The sequence below is a fragment of the Pagrus pagrus genome (assembly GCF_965226575.1).
Source record: "Pagrus pagrus genome assembly, chromosome: 17".
Lineage (NCBI taxonomy): Eukaryota > Metazoa > Chordata > Actinopteri > Spariformes > Sparidae > Pagrus > Pagrus pagrus.
Window position 1 is genome coordinate 4,740,022 of NC_140201.1, and position 13,503 is coordinate 4,753,524.

Here is a 13,503-nt window from a genome sequence, read left to right on the forward strand (position 1 = left end):
TTCCTCTGCGAGGAGAGGACGGTTGTTTGAGTTGGTAGAAGATGGCTGCCGGATAAGGTCAACATTAAAGATTCATTTTTTCTGAGATGGTGAGAGTCTCTGAGGGGAATTGAGGCGTCCATTTAATGAGGTCTGAAAAAATATATGAAAAAGTCGTCCCATCGGCATTTATATGTTTAAGATCTATACACAAAGGTAGTGAGTAGTAAGCACAGGTAACTGGGTTATTGTTGTGTATGTCAATGGCAGAATTATTATTTATCTTTGATGTTGTGTTATAGGTCATTATTTCAGCTGTCAAACTTGTACCAGTGCAGATATTTATCTCAGTATGATGCAATTTCACTGAATGAAAATGGACGTGCAGCCCTTTTCACCGTTTCAATAGCTCCTTCTACCTACACAGAGTGAACCTACCGAGTCAGGTCACATGAATGGCACATTAAGACCGTTAATGGCCTGGATGTACTTTGCCACAGATGGACTGAAGAACACTGCGTGTTCCTGGAAAATGGCACAGTGGACTCGCTTTGTCATTCACGAATAACTGCTAATCAGATTCAGTCAAATGCTGCATAAGTAGCACCCTGTGCATGATGTTGCACAAGTACCTCGACTGTGCACGATCACCAACTGGGAAAATGTTATCCATTATCGTCCGCATGACGCACGTCCTTCAGTCGGACCTCCTGTGATTTCTCCATCATGCATTATTCGCACCTTTCTGCTCAAGTTTTTATTCTCAAAATTGGATCTCGGATGCAATCCATAAAAATGCACTTTGTCAAAGTCAGCTGTAAAATATTTAGCTTCAGCTCTGCTGTGTCAGTGAAGAGGTTACCCTCAAATCCTCTCAGTACTGTACATCTGTGATTTCCTGTCTGAGTTGCCTCCGGGTCCCATTAACCTGCCGTGATAACATTTAGCCTCGGCCTCACCTCCCCCACCTCCGCTTACATCTGCCAGGATTATGAGCCTGTGCCTCTGAGACACACTGCTTATACATGGTGAAGGTAAATCATGACTCAGTTCTTTTCACTGTGGTTTATATTACAAGACATAACACAAACAAAGCTCATGGTTATTTCTACCCTGTGAAGAAGAAGAGCGTTTTAAGATGAGATAAGATGATCCTTGGATTCCCTCAGAGGAATGTGAGGCTGCACAAAGACAGAAATGATAATACAAACTGAGAAAGGTACAAATGAATACACACACAGTAACCCTCCTGTTGTGTTTGGGTCCAATAACCCTAAACCCAACCCTAAAACCGGTGCCCATACTGTTGTTGTATTGGAGCCAGCAGCAAGTCAGAAAAGGATAGTATCTGTACATGTTTTTAAAGATAGCACATTAAAAAATAAACCAAATGTTAAAAGCTGGTCGGCTTCGAAACAAAAACAAAATCCCAATGAATGGAAACCGTTTCTCAGTAATTTTTGTAAAAACTGAGGAGGTTCTCCATCCTTGCCTGCGGCTCCGGTTTTAAATTTGGAAAGAATGAGAGACGACACAACTTGCACTCAAAAACAGGGGAGATATTTTTACGCTGATGATGTGGGAACAGTGACGGGGCTCTTCTGCATTTTGTTTGCCAGATGAAACAAGAAAAAGTAGTTATTGAGTTTCTGAGTGCAGATAGTTTCTGCCTGTGTTGTATTCTTTGTGATCGTGCCATTCACAATGCTTGAAGGTCAGCCTGCTCGCTAACTGTAGCCAGAATATTACCAGAATAGCTGATGGTTTTTAGAGAGTTCACCATGTGCTCATACCGGGGCGCTTGTGTAACCTTACAAAGTACAGTAAGAACCCAGTTGCCAGCATAAAAAAAGCAGCAGCCGTAGCCGGAGGCGTTATGTGTTTGGGTCGTCCATTCGTCTGTCCGTCCAATTCTTGTTGAACATGATATCTCAAGAATGTCTCAAGGGGATTTCTTTAACTTTGGCACAATCATCCACTTGGACTTGAAAAAAATTGATTTACAATTTGGTGGTCAGAGTTCAAAGGTCAAGGTCACTCTGACCTCACAAAGCACATTTTTCGCCATTACTCAACAATTCATATGATCATTTTTTTTACAACATTTCACACAAATGATGAAGTTATGACATTTTATATCCACAAGGCCAAAGGTCAACTCCCATATGACGTCATAATATTCTACGAAAAAAATGTTCAGGCCATTGTTTAACGGCACGGCTCGAGAACAGCAGCTTGAGGCATAAAAACACATGGTGATAGTTCTGTTTGGACCTTGGGGCCAATTTAAAGTTATGCTTATATTAGACGTGAAGTCGTGACATGTTCAGCCTGTTATGTGGTGACAAAACCAGGTATTTCAAGCCAAAACACGATCTGCTCCTCACCCTAACCAAGTGGCAAAGCTAACCAGACCAGCACAGTGTTTTCACAACATACAATAGAAATCTGAACCCACAGAAACAGGAAGTCGAAACATAAAGAAGCTGTAAAGCTTCAACATATCTGTGGTTTGAATCGAACGCTGATGAAATTTATTCTGCTGATTGTTCTTAACAATAAAACTTGCAGCTGTGGTTTCTCATTTGTGCCTCAGGACCGGGTCTTGTTTGTAGAAGGTTTCTGCAGTCACCACTCCAAGTTGAAGGTTGTCCTACTTATGTGGGAGACACTTTTTAACTATTGTGCATTATTTAGACTGAAACCTTCGGGCGTTATTCTGGAAAAAACTTAAGCTTGTAATCCCGCTGACCTTTGTCTTAACCTTGCAATTACTTCCATTTCCAGGAACCTACTCAACTTTGTGTGGGAGGTGTTGTTTGAATTCCCCGGAGGTCCTGTTGCTCTACCGGTCAAATGAAATCACTCATCTGAAATCACTATTCAAATCACATTTTTAATATTTTCTGAGCGATCTATAGTAATAACTGCATTATTCAGGCGACTTTATGAGCCCACCAATGGGAGATCCGGTAGCTCAGCGTGTAATCGCTGTTCAATAACACGTAAAAAACATTCATATAGCTTCTGCCTCCTGCGTTCGTCGAAGTGGAATCCGATACAATAAAAAAGAACAAAGCAATATTTTATTTAATACAGAAAGTCAACTCTACAAGTCTCTGTGGTTCGCCCTTTTTGTATTCTGTCTCCAAGTTAACGGTGTTTTGATATTCGGAGCGTATTCATGGGTACATTTTTTATATGTCTCGTCCTTGACCAAAAGCTGCTTTTAATGAGAATTCCCGCTGTAGAGCTTTTTTTTTTTTTTTTACAGTCGCTGCCTCTGGCTTATTATGGGACTACTGTAGCAGGTCTTTGTGTTTTCAGGCCTGGTTTTCTAGCTCTGAGAACAATAGGAGAGGTGGTGAAGGAGATCAGCAAAAGATTATTTAGATTGTGCTATTTTCACACCCGTTAGACTATTCTGCTCTCTCTCTTCCTCTGTTTGTCCGTCTCACTCCACCCTCCTAACTCTTTCCACCTTCATCCCAAATCTTCTCATTTAGATTATCCCTACCGCAGTGAATGTGACTGAGTAGAAATGGGTAGTTTTCATGCTCCTCTCTCACTCTCTCTCTCTCCCTCCCTCTCTCCCTCCCACCCCCCCTAATCTCCTCCATGTACATGACACTAATACAGAGACTGATATAAGCTCCCCTGCCTCTCTCTATGACATTTATCACCGTGCTTCTTAATGCAGGCAGGCTGCTGCTGTTGATGAGAAATAAGGATGACAGGCATGGCCTATTTTCTTGCTAACGATAGTTTCTCTGCTTTTTTTTCTCTTTTTTTTCACTTTTTTTTGGGGGGGTGGGGGTGAAATGTGATCATAGAACAGTGTTTACTGAAACGTCTCATTGGGCGGTTGACAAGAAGTCGACGCTGATGTTGATCACGCATCCGGCACATTTTCGTCAGAGCTGCATCCATTAGTGTTTGAGATTGTAGCAAGTGATGTCGGAGAAACACCCGCAGCTACCCTGCGTCTGATAAAGATCTTTTTTCTACTGTACATGCATGCACTGTTAGCACTTTCAAAAGGCGTTCATCATCATGTGACGTCGTTATTAACTGCTGTAGCTATTTTCGTCTCGTCTCGTCTAACTATTGAAAAGAAAGCAAAAAAGCGTACTCACTAAAGTGTCAGACTATCCATTTAAGTTGTCTGTGACTGAGGAAGGAAATATTCTGTAAATGCAAATCAATGACGGGGCCTTTATACTCTGTCAGAGCTGCTAGTTTCTGATGCTGGAGTGACTGAGAGAGGCTGTGATTGTAAAATCGACACATTTCGACATTTACACGCACTTCCCATTGTGTTTGTTCATCTGTGGTGAGGTGAGAACGGAGCTCGAGGTTCTGTGCAACCCAATCGCCACAATGAATGTCGGCAATGTACATTTCTGCAAACCACGGATATGTTGAAACATGACAATTATTTTTGTTGCAACTGTACATTTCTTTTGGTAAAATTTTCAGTTTTCATGTTGTGACAACGCTGTGCTTTCGCTCTGGTTAGGTTTAGGAATAAAACCCACTTGGTTAGGGTTCAGAAAAGATCATGTTTTGGTCCAAAACACCTGGTTTTGTCACTATAAATGTAGCTCCTAGGTCTCCATAAAGATATCAAGTGTTATCACGCTTGAAAATGTTGAAACACTGTGGTCCCCCCGTCAAAAATATCCAGTAGTTTCACACTTTCAGTTGTCCAACAAATGTTGGAAAGCAGTCTCAAAGTGTGGTCATTGGCTTGGCAGCCACCTCCCAATATAAAAGTTGGGTCCTAAGTGTGAACAACTCGTTTGGTAGAAATATCAATAAGGTACGTACACATTTGAACATTTTATTCTGGCTACCAGGCGGCCATTATCCCTATATTTAAACAGTACCACATCTCTCCCAAAAGCGATGGCCCTCCACCTTCAGCTGTGGCCATTCAGATCACGTACATCGCTTTTAATTTCCAATGTGGTCAAATAACTCATACGACTACCACCACTACTTTAAAATGTAACCCTTAGAGCAAGGCTATTTGATTAGAAGACCAGGAAATGTAGACGGGCCAGACGGCCTTTAAAACCTTTTAGACGACAAAACTTTAAATAAATGCAAATGAATGTGGTAAAAAATAGCAATGTTCCTGTTCCTGTTCGTCTATCACATTTATAAGCACATGTACGTGAGAAATACATGGACATAAATACACTACATATGCAGGCTGGTTTACATATTTTCTCATATACTAGATTTATTTCTGTTGGGCCACTCGGAGGTGTCTTCTGGGCCGTATGTGGCCGTGAGCCGGCAATTGAATATGCCTGCCTGAGAGCAATATCCGTCCTCTCTGGGTGCAGCTATAGCTGAATTCATCATGTTGACCTCATTTACTAGCACAAAGAGGAGGCAGCTACCTCACAGTCGTCACAAAGACAATAAAGTTCCCTCACAAAAGATCATTAATGTTTAAATATCAGTCAGTGTCCCTCAACTTTGGACTTAAAAAGCGTTTGTATGAGCCTCGTTCTTTACAGCCTGTAATAATGGACTTTTAAGCACTTGATTAACAGAAGAACGACAGCCACCAAAGATCTTTCACAAAAGAGGCTTTTATTCAGCTGTCTTTCACTCAGCCACTTGATAAATATAACTGAATGCTTAAGATATAAATGACACCATAAATAAAAATAACCATCCTGGCTCACAGGTTGTGTTTCCAATCCAGTGGGTAAGTTTGCAGAGAGGGAAAACTAGGACAGGGAAAGTTGGATTCATCATCCTTAATGCCTTCTGTCACTTCAATTGGATATCACCAGACACTGTCCCCTAATTTAGACATCATATCCTCTCCCAAGAGCCCCGCCTCATTTGCCCAACCCGTCTGTCTCACCCTGGCATAACCCTCCTGCATCCCCATGTGAGACCAGAGCAAAAGACTGTTTGAAATCAGACTGAGACCTCTCCTCTTCGCTCGTCTGCTCTCCTCTCTCAACCACAAGCCTCTTCCTGGTTTTCTCCCCTCTCGCTCGATTCCTCTCCTGTTTCATGTCCTCTCTTTTTTCTCCTACACCCTCAGAATGAACAATTTGTCTGAATCACAGGCTCTCAATCCGGACCCACTTATAGTGACATCCCCCCACTGGTTTTGTCAGCATAACTCATATTCGCCAGCGCCGTACAGATCATTATTTGATGTCCAATGTGATTTCATTGAAAGAAAGAAAAATGTCATTCCCTCACTAGTGCTGCCCTGGCACGTAACCCCACACAGTGCTCATTTCAGCCAAGCTCAGATTGTTTGATTGGCATTCACTGCTGTGTTTGCCAGGAGTGCTGGCAGAGCGGCGCTGTTATTTGCATAAAACAGGAAGAGGTTCAAATTTCCCTGCTGCTCTGCGTTCTACTGCCCTCGCTGCACCGCGAGGAGAAATCAGCACGCAATTCACTGGAAAAAAAAAACATTAGCTGGCCTTGTGCAGCACTGCACTATAGGCTCAACGCTCTCCATGCCTGGTTCGACACTTTCTTTTCTCCTCTTTTTAGCCCAGCATGAATCCACTCGTACAAATCCGACACTATCTGTGCCAGACCTCTTTTCTCTCTCATATTCCTGTGGAGAATCCTCTTAAAAATGTCCTGGCAAGAGTCTTGCACCGCAGTGTGAACCTTTTACCTTTGTGAGCTTGCGATCAGTGCGATCTGGACTTGGTCCTGGGTTGACAGCAGGCGACCACTCTGGCCCTGTGGTTTGACTAGCTGACCGATAAGAGAGGCGTAGGGAGGAGGCAGTGGAAGCAGATGATGGGGGGATGAGGATGAAGAAAGGGGATGAGGAGTGGTTGCAATTAGGAGGCTGGGAAAGAAAGGGAGGGTAACACTGGGAGGGCTCGAGGGATGTCGTACATTGTGGCACTATCCGGGCGCGACTGTGTGCTCATTTCCACTGAACCTCTTTAAATAACCCCTCTGCCTGTCTGTCCTGTGAGTCTGTCTCTGTGTCTGTCTGTCTGTGTGGCTCTCCTGGGCCGGTACCTCTAACCCATGGCAAAGAGCGCACGAGGCACAAAACAAACTGCTTTTTGCTGATGCTGTAAACCCATCTCTCATTGTTGTTTCAATCTTCGACTGAAACAAGAGTGGCGAGGCAAACTTGGCTCACACCAACATCAAGTATAGAAACAATGGACCGTTACAGTAGTAAAGGCTTTTCCCCAGCTGGCAAAGGGGGGCGGGGCGACAGAAACTCAAGTGCCAGCAGCTGGACAGACATGTGTATAGAGCAAAATGTCTGCGAAATGCAGCGCAATGAGCCGCTGGGAGAGAGTGAATGAGTCCCATTCAGCCTGATCCCAGCAATGACTGACTGCACCCTCACCAAGGGATTACACTGAGAAGAACATTACTACACACTTGTAAGAGGATTTTAACACATGTAGAAGAAGACACTACTACTATCACTATCACAACTGTGAGTTCCTCCTCCAAGACTTCCTTAAAAACAGCCATCAATTCCTGCCCTTCTTTTCTTTTCCTCTACCCATTTTTCCATCCCTCCTTCCAACCCCTCCATCCCCTCTGCAGAAGCCTTGGAGGACCCGTCGAGTGCCGGCGTTGTGGCGGGCGCCGTGATCGGCTCCCTCTTGGCCCTACTATTGGTTGTCGCGCTCGTTGCCGTTCTCCTGACCCGGAGTCGCCGGCAGCAGAGACGTGGCTACCCCAGCAGCGGGGACTCCATAGCGACCGGCAGCGGCGGCAGCAATGGCGGCGACTATGGCAATAAAGCCCGCCTGCTCTTCAGCGGAACCGGCAACAACAGCAGTAAGAACGGGACGGGTGCGAATAACAATGGGCCCATCTACACGTACCGAGAGGGCTGCGACGCCACGGGGACTCTCACGGAAAAGGCCAACGACTTCCACCATCACCTGCACCACGGCTCGATCAGCAACCCCCCGTCCGCCCACGACATCCTCCTTAGTGGCGAGATGGACGAAGCTGAGAGAAGGAAGTTTGAGCTGGACGACAGCATGGAGGAAGAAGAAGAGCGATACGATAGGTTCGGAGGAGTCGGGGGAGGCGGGAACATGCTACCTCCAGCCTACCACGTCCGCAGAGGCCACGGCGGCGAGGAAGAGATGGACGTGTACCTGGACGACGACATGGAGTCTCAGAGAGATGGTTCTGTTATTTCCCGGACTGCCATTTATGTCTGAGTGCAGAGAGAGAGAGAGGAAAGGAAAGGTGAGGGCTGAAATGAAAGGAGATGTGGTGGAGGAAGAGGGCAGTGCAGCCCCCTTCGCCACCAGATAGATCAACATCGCTTCCATCAGCTAAAGACCTACCTGCTTAACATTCAACCTGATTAAAGAGATGCCATCAATTATATCCTCTCTGCTTGACACCGACTGTATGATTTTATAAAAAAAAAGAGGATTAGAAGAAAAATGATAAAAAAAAAAAGGAACCAGAAAGTCGTGAAGCTGATGAAGACAAACTTGTGATGGCAGTAGTGCACCGCGGCTGAATATGTGACTGTGTTTAACTGTTTCATGCAGACAGATTTCCATTCAGTGTCAGCCATATATAACAAAATGAAAAAAAAAAAAAAAAAGAAAATGCAAAAGCAAAAAGCAAACGAAAACCACAGCGACTCTGATGCGATGCTGCTTCATTGCTACGCTCTCGCTTCTTCAAGTGTGTGATTGTGTCGAGTGACGACATCGTTTGTATTTTATACCTTACCTGAAGCCGGGGAGCGCCATAACCACTACTCCACAAATCAACAGTATTAAAAAAAAATCGCCTTCCTCTTTCAAAATACATAGAAACAAAAAAACCTTCATGAACTTGTTGAACTCGACATCAAAACTGTCCAAACGGCTTCTGTGGATGTTGCGACTGAGCTGCAGACGCCGGCTCTCCTGACGCGCCTGGGTCTTGTTTTAAAAAAACTTGAAAAGCCAAACTGGCGACCACGATGGGCTTTCTGCTCATCCCAGTGGGTCACGGTGACCCGCCCCCCCGACCCTATGACACCACCTGGTTTCCTGACGGGTGCTGCCGAAGCTGGGGGGGGCACTAAACTGAGTAACATAACAGACTGAACAGTGTGTGCTAATGTGTGGCTGGCTGTGGTGTTAATGATGTGCATCATCTATATATTGGGCGTCGTCTCACTATAGCACAGTTGTTGTTATTGTTGTCGTCGTAGATGTTGTTGCTCTTGTTGTTCTTACTGTTGTGTAATGGTGTTGATCTCGCTATGGAAAAAGACGCACCGGGAGCCTTGGGGGTTTCACACAGTACCACATTGGGTCGGTAATGACTCATTTAATGGGTAAAAAAAGATGTGCTTTTCTTTATTTCCCGCTCTATTTTCTTCTTTAAGTCTCTTCTCACTTTCTCCAGTTGCTCTTCCCTTATTCCCCCTCTTCTCTGTCTCTTTCTCTTTCTGTTCCACATGCATCCTGCGCCATTTGTATGTTTCCCAGTGCCACACACACATTACATCTCTCTCTCTGTGATTCTGCTCTTTCTTTATTTACATAATGGGCGGCTTAGACGAGTGCCGCAACGACTGTGTGCAGGGAGAAGGGGATAACTCGTATTTATATTCCTATCTGGGTCGCATTCAACAAGGCAAAATATTCACCGGCTTTTGTTGGAGGCTGCGATATTTCATGTATTCATTTTTCCATGTCCCGCAGAATGTTCTGAGGCTATGTACCGGATTATTCCATGTTCTGTGTTCTGATTGGACAGAGCGACACGGCCTAAGAGACATTTAAAGAGAGGATGTGAGAGCAGCTAAATTAAATTCACAAACTCACAAACCTTTGTTTTCTTGTACACTGCAGAACTACAGTTTCTCTTGAAATAACGTCTTAAATGAATTTGATGACCATTCAAAACTGCATTTGAAAAAGTGACAATTTTAAATTTGGATGATTTAAGGACTAAATCAATTCACAGTTATTTTCAGAGTGGACATCTTTTCAACACATTTGCTAACGCACATTGTTTCTGGAACACATCTGCCTTATTGAGTCCCCGGTTTTTCCTACTCATCTTTTTCTTTTCAGACCACTAAATGGCCGATTTTTTTAAGCAACTATCGAATTATATCACTTGTTTCTTTATGTTAAGATGGTTGCGAGGTGACGCAGAGAGGCTGCAGGGAGGGAACATCTCTGCAGCACAGGAAAAACCTCCTTGGAGATGTATAGAGAGCCTGGAAATGGCGATGAAGGCCACAGTTAAAGAAAAAAATATAGAAGGACAAACTAGACTGGTGCTACATGCTTCAGCAGCTGGAATGAGCTTCACTATGCTCACATCACAACCACACTTACTTACTGTAGGAACGCAGTGTTGGCTTGGTTGCCAGAGTCGAGGACACCGGGAGTAAAGTCAAAAACAGTTACAGTTTTAGTCAGCTCCACTATATTTACATTTTGGAGGTTTTATCTTAATGCAACACAAGTGATATTTATGATAAAGGATCTGAAAAGGGAAATCTTTAAGAAATCTGATGATGCATTTAGACTGGTTTACTGAAAATGATCTTACTCATCATTGCAATGTAGTATATTGTGATAAAATATAAGATTTTATGACCTAAAATACATTAGAAGTTGTAGTCTGTGGGTCTGACATTAAAGCACAGACCTGTGTGAACTGAAAGCCTTCAAATCTGAAAATCTGAACCTCAGCCGATTGATTTTTGTTGTGTTGAGGACGCCACACTCAGCTCGGCCTCCCTCTGAGAGCCAACCCCCTCGTCGTCGCTTGTTGTTGAACATTATACACTGTGCAATCTGTTCTTCTGTACAATGAGACAGTTATATCTGCTATGTTACAATACATCTCCGTGGAGACATTTCATAACATTTCACAGTGTGTTTGGACAGGTTGCCAATTATCAAGTACAATGAGAAACAAGCCATACTGTAACTTCTGTTTTGCCACACGTGTCACATGTAGTCGGTCTCGTTTATTGTATCACTGCAGTACGGTTTGGATTGAAGTGTGTTTCTGGCTCAGTGGGGTGCGTGCACGCTCCAAGACGCAGATGTTTTAAACCTCTGGAGGACAAACAAATGACTTGAATCAGCGTTTAAAAGATATATGGTGCCATGTATACGCTTTATAATCTGAACTACAATAATTTATGTTACGTTTGAAATATTTTCTTGCATCTCCCAATTAAACACATGTCGTCTTATCTTATTAAAGTGAAAAAATAAATGTTAGTGATGATTTTCATCCCTAAAAATAAAATCCCTGACTTTTCAGAGGCGCTCAGTTTCATCTCACTCCAGCACACTTAGCCTCTATTTGGCCATCGTATGCCTCAGCACATCTTTTTCTCCGGGGGCTTCTCGCAGCTCCGTAATTCGAAACAGTCGACTGTGATCACAACTTTGGCGCCTAATTAGTCCCAGAGTCTTGCAGCGTGTGCGTACCCTCGGTGAGAAAATCTCATCATCAGTCATAACTTTTGTTTTTGCACAACCCATTTTCAATAAAAAAAAAAAAAAAAAAACGTTTCTGTAAAAATCCTCTGTGGAAGAAACTGGTAATTAATTAAGCCGAGCCGTGTTATCAGTCTATAAATACCACACCTCTTTCTTCTCCTCAGCACATTTCACAGCGCAGCGCCGTACGCTGCACCTGCTCTGGGATATTTAGCCTCCTCAACAGATCTGCTACAGGACACGATTCAGGTTTTGCGAACACAAGGAGAGGCACGCTCGCTTTTTGTCACGGCAACCTCAAACACTTGCACGTAATCACACCTGGAAGCTGCCCATTATAGAAACACTTGTGCCCACTGCTGTGTTGCAGAATTGAAGGTGGTATTAACATGTGATCTGTATCTGGATAAGTTATTTTATTCAGATACAAGCTTCATGATTACCATTCAAAGAGCCTCTCACCGATCGGCAGCTACTCGGAAATATATATGAAGCTGATTTATGTCTGTGTGAAGTCTTTGAGCTTCAGGAATGCAGTCTCACGCTGAGGATGCGTTTATTCATTCTCTTCATGAAGGCATGAACACCGCTTGATGTGATGTCTCCAACTACAGCAGAGTGGAGAACGCTCCTATCAACATACTTGCCTGCTTTTTTTTCATTTCCCTCTCCTGGTTTTTCCTCCCGAGGTCACAATTCTCCCATATTTCTCCCGATGTATTAACATTTTTCAAACTCTTTACCATTTTAGTCATAATAACCTGTTTCTGGCACTGACAGTGTGTGGCGTGGTGTACTGTTGGGCCTCGCCCTCCTCGCTGAGTGTGAGGCGGACAGAGAAGTGGAGAGGAGAAAGAATATTTTCGATTTCAGAAGCCCTGGAGAGAAGAATTCCCATTTCTTACATAAACTTGTAAAGGCAAAGGGGGCTGTGAAATATCCCACATTTATTTTTCTGTCAATCACGGGAGGTCGCACCGCATCAATTCCTAGTGAGAGGCTGACGAACGCAGGGCAGTGGTGTGCACAGACTCTAAAAAAAATGAATAAATGACTAAAAGTGATAAATATTACCTTATGCAACAGATTCACACAAGTTTAACCAAAAGGGCGAATCCTTCTGCGCTGTCTGAGAATTCAAAGAAAGTGTTAAATGTCTCTAGAGTGCAGGAATCTCAAATATTTTGGGAGTAGGACCCCCTTTGGTTATAAAATCCTCCCTGGCCTTGAGGTTGGCATGTACGCCCGTCAAGGCATTTGTTGTTAGCCCTGGGAAGAGACGAAGCACGGATCGGTGGTAAATTCCAGCTGGTTCAATCTGGGACATCAAAAAAATATGATACGAGTCACTGTTTAAGCTTTTGCCTAATGAAAATGAAAATTGACCCTTGAAGGGAAAAAGTTTGGGCACCGCTGCTTCACAATAATGACATCTGATCCACAAGCTATTGCGTTTACATCTGGTATTACTAACAGTCACTTCATGTCGAGTCTACCTGTGTTATGATCACGTCTCGAGATGTGAATCAGTTCCATGAGGCTGGCAGGCGGGCCCAGGTAAAGGAGAGCCACGTCATGGTTGGCCGTCATTCATATTTAAATCACATTGTGTTGCTGCCGTTGCTTTGGACGGTTTGTTTACACCAGCAGAAGGACGCAGAGTTTGACGACTCACGATGTACAGATTACGTTTTCTAACCGTAACCCTCTGAGAGTCAGACCACTTCCAGATGTTGTCTCCGATCACCCGTTTTTCTTCAAGGCGATTTAAGACCCGTTTTAAATCACCTAGAAGAAAACACACCTCAAAAATAAGGATTTCCCCTGTCCGCCTGAAGGTAACAAAATATTTGACTCATGTTATTTATCTAATTAATTTGCACTGTGTGAAAGTCTTTACTGTGTTTTGTTGTCATTCACTGTCAAGTTTCTCTCAACCGCTCTCTGTATGTGTTGCTGATGTGTTGTTTTGTTTTGTTAAAATGTTCAGTTTCCCATTTTACGAAGCTGTGGTGGTAACATTGGCTCAGCGCATAATAATAAATGAAGA

The 13,503-nt window shown here is 43.6% G+C and overlaps 1 protein-coding gene across 2 annotated transcripts in view; it reads left to right on the plus strand.

The window, feature by feature from the left end:
* The window catches only part of pvrl2l (PVR cell adhesion molecule related 2 like), a 313,692-nt gene that overhangs the window by 180,474 nt on the left and 119,715 nt on the right, over window positions 1-13,503 (plus strand). Inside the window, exon 7 of one of the 2 annotated variants that reach the window (XM_084380365.1) lies at window positions 7,558-11,510. The exons of the other annotated variant lie outside the window; for it this stretch is intronic. Within the exon in view, the coding sequence (XP_084236491.1) occupies window positions 7,558-8,189 (632 nt within the window). The 3' untranslated portion in view covers window positions 8,190-11,510. Of the gene's footprint in view, window positions 1-7,557; window positions 11,511-13,503 lie in introns of those variants that run through there. 2 annotated transcript variants of the gene reach the window in all.